General features: G+C 35.6%; 1 protein-coding gene across 1 annotated transcript in view; it reads right to left on the bottom strand.

The window, feature by feature from the left end:
* Window positions 1-2,422, bottom strand: part of LOC121933811 (vomeronasal type-2 receptor 26-like) — a 44,944-nt gene extending 42,522 nt beyond the window's left edge. The window contains exon 1 of the mRNA XM_042473805.1: window positions 2,192-2,422. Coding sequence (XP_042329739.1) covers window positions 2,192-2,422 — 231 coding nt within the window. The remainder of the gene's footprint in view (window positions 1-2,191) is intronic.
* Between the last annotated feature and the right edge of the window lie 1,299 nt (window positions 2,423-3,721).

Below are 3,721 nucleotides of genomic sequence, written 5' to 3'. Positions count from 1 at the left end.
GTAGAAGCTGTAACTGAAATTAAATATTTACAAAAACAAATTTCAATATTGACAGTGGAAGAAATGGATAATAAATTGAAATATATGAAACATAGATACTTTGAGGGGGCAAATAAGCCTGGGAAACTCCTGGCGTACATGTTGAAAAAAGAAAGAAAGAAAGAAGAGGACAATAATGACCATAAAAGAAGGGGATAGAATTATTATGGATAAGAATCAAATTAAGAAAGTATTTTTTAGATAATTTTTGGAATTGTTTTCAGAGACCGGGGAAAAGAAGAGTTTGATTGAGGGATATTTAGAGACACAGGAAATTAAAAAATTGACACAAGAACAGAAACAAACATTGAATGCACCCATTACTATTCAAGAAGTAGTTGACGCAATTCATAGATCCAAGAAAGGAAAATTGCCTGGACTGGGTGGCTTTACTAATGAATACTATAAATTGTTTGAAAAGGAATTAGGTCCCCCATTGATGGAAACAATGAACGAGATTTTGACCATTAAATCACTGCAGACCTGGACTCAGGCTAACGTTATCTTAATACCTAAAGAGGAGAAAGAACTACTGGAACCAAAAAATTATAGACTGATTTCGCTTTTGAATTCGGAATATAAATTATTGGCTTCTATATTGGCAGAGAGATTTAAAAAAATATTGGTTAATTGGATACACTTGGATCAAAATGGTTTTCTTCCCAAGAGGAGAATTAGAGATAATATTAGAAATTTATTAAATTTAATCAAAATTCATGAAAAAAAGTTAATTAAAAATTGGCAATGATATTCTTGGATGCGGAGAAGGATTTTGATAATGTTAGGTGGGAGTTCATGTTTGTGGTGCTGAAAAGAATGGAGGTAGGAGATAACTTTTTAAATTGGATTATGAAATTATATCACAATCAAGAAGCGTGTGTTTGAATCAATGGGGAAAGAACAAAATTGTTCAAAATTACAAAAGGAGTTAGACAAGGCTGCCCTCTTACCCCCCTATTATTTATAATAACACTTGAGGTTATATTGAACAAAATTAGGAGGGACACCTCAATAGAAGGTGTCAGGGTTAAAAATCAAAATTACAAAGTATGTCGATGATGTTGCTCTTACTATTACCAATATTCTTGACTGTAGTGATCATTTGATAAAGATCTTAAAAGACTATGGTAAAGTATCGGGGTACAGAATTAATCAAACAAAAACAATGTTGTTGACCATGAACATCGCAGATAAAGATATTGCTAAAGTGGTGGAGAAAACAGGTTTTCAAAGAAAGAAACAGGTAAAGTATTTGAGTATAAGTTTATCAACAAAAATACAGAACTATGTCAAAATAATTATACCAAGGTGTGGAAGGAAATTAAATTAGACTTGAAGAGGTGGCACCACCTACAAATTTCCTGGCTAGGAAGAATAGCAGCTATAAAATTTAAGCCACTTTGACCACACTCTAAAGCACATTTCTGCACATTCAAAAATACAAGCTTTTTACCATAGTCATTCATCAAAAGTACACAGTTTTGTAACACTGTTATGCTGCCCTAAAGTTGGAAATATCTAGAATTCAGCATATGGCTTCTTTTCAGGAATGTATGGGGTTCTGCAAGGTACAAAATGGATAAGGTCCCCTCACCAAATGAATTAAAATGTACTTTTCTCCCATCCCTTGTGTTGGCAGAAGCATGCAGCACATGAATATGTGGAGTACCTTCTGGATTGTGAGGCTTAGCCTCTCTATCTGTTTGCTTAGTTAAGAGATCCTGGCTTTTATCCCTCTTTTTACCCAGGCATTTTCCCCATCATCCATCCTACTACAGTTAGAAATAATGTTTTCCAAATCTTTTCCAAAACCAGGAGGGAAGTGGGCAGGGTGGTGCAGGTCTTTTTCAGCATGGAATCATTGCACTGAGTTTCACAGGGAGAGGTTTCAATGAAGGCATGCAAAGATGTATCTTACATTTACTCTGCTAGAACTCAGATGCCAGGCAGAAATCAAGGCAATGAAAAGCCAGTGTGGAGCATTTACTAAAACAAATTCACATGAATGGCAGAGTCACAACTGAACTGTTAACTGAGTAGACACACAGTACTGATAAGACCATTTAAAATGTACAAATTTGGAGAAGGATATAGCAGTAGAGGCAATGGAAGAAAAAATCTGTACTAAGGCATGGAGTATGACCATTCTTACCTGTGGAAGTTTATAGATATTTAAGATATTGGCAATCTGGAGGGACGTTTGCGAGGTGTGACCACCAATGATGGCTATGAGATTCTTTTCCCAGGTGCATTTGTAATTGGGAACATCCATTCGTCCCATTGAGAGGAAACCCAATGTGGCCAAACTGGCTTTCAGTGAACTAAATGCATTGTTCCAGATTGCTGTTTTCAGTGTGATGTTGGGCAGCAACTTGTCATTCATGTTGATCTCATGAATGGCAAAAACAAAGGCTAAGACAAGCTGGTAGTTTCTAGTCAACATCCTGCATTCAGAATTAATTTTACAAGTTTATATCAAATGTAGAAATGCACTTTATTTACTTATTATACCAGGGGAGACCTTCAGAATAAAATAGGAAGGATATAAGAGTAGCCGATGGACTTGTGATATCCTCTTTCAGAGGTTTCATCCATCAATTGTAGCCTGATGCAGAGACATACATTTAGACTACAACTAGAATTAAAGAATTTAAAGACAGTGGGATGGTTTGGTACCAACATGATTTCAATTCTTACTATTTCTTTTGAAAGAAACATGGTTCCTAGTCTCTCTGACACATCAGTCCTTCAAGAATATAGTTGTGTATGGAGGAATCATTTCTGTTTAGTATTCTTTGAGCACCTGGGAGAAATTAATCTGCTGCAAATATACCAGTAAAAATCAATCTATTTTCATTGATTTCCCTCAGCCCATGAACATTTGAAAATTTTGATTCTTTTTTAAAAAAAATTAAAACAACTCATTTTAAACAAATATTCACTATGTCTATATAAATACACTTAGGTTGAGTATACAATATCGTAATTTGAAGATAGAATTTTAATTTTGCTAGTTATATGAGAATTATGATTTAATGTTAGTCCAGAAAAGCCTAAGGAGTATAAACTGAAATGGGAGAGACACCAACTCTAGGGACACCACTGATCCATCTGTGTCAACACTAAAAGAATTTAAACCAGACCCGCTTAAATCATATTAAACTGAGTCAAAGCCACACTTCTAGCATCTTCTTCTTGCTTACCAAACTCCATAGGATGTTCCCGGTGTTTCCCTAAAGTCGTTTAATAACATTTCTGCTAATGTAATGGACGCAAATTCCCCAATGAAAAGATCTCCTTTGGAACGAAGAGGATTTTGATGAATTTGGCGTTGCCAGCTGCACATGGAGCCCAAACGTTTGTTCAAAATATCAGTCAAGAGAAAGATGAGGAATAATGAAACCTCTGAAAGTGCCATTACAGTATGTGCTCAGTCCCAATGATGCACAAGCATCCATACCTGCATCTCTTGCTCTGTTTTCATGTAATACCCAGCTATAAACAACCACATCCAACCAAGCAGCAGCTTTTGCTGATCCAAAGACTCCACATTAAGCACTGGCAGTAAGTGATGTGTAAGTCATGAGCTGTCCAAGCTTCATTGTTAGCCTCAAGCAGATGTTCCTTTCAAAGTATCCTTTATATATGACCATTTAAAGAAATCCAGATTATTTGGCTCTGA

Source organism: Sceloporus undulatus, chromosome 6, assembly GCF_019175285.1.
Source record: "Sceloporus undulatus isolate JIND9_A2432 ecotype Alabama chromosome 6, SceUnd_v1.1, whole genome shotgun sequence".
In the NCBI taxonomy this organism is placed as follows: domain Eukaryota; kingdom Metazoa; phylum Chordata; class Lepidosauria; order Squamata; family Phrynosomatidae; genus Sceloporus; species Sceloporus undulatus.
Note: the sequence above shows the minus strand (reverse complement) of the source record. Positions and strands in the feature narration are given on the sequence as shown.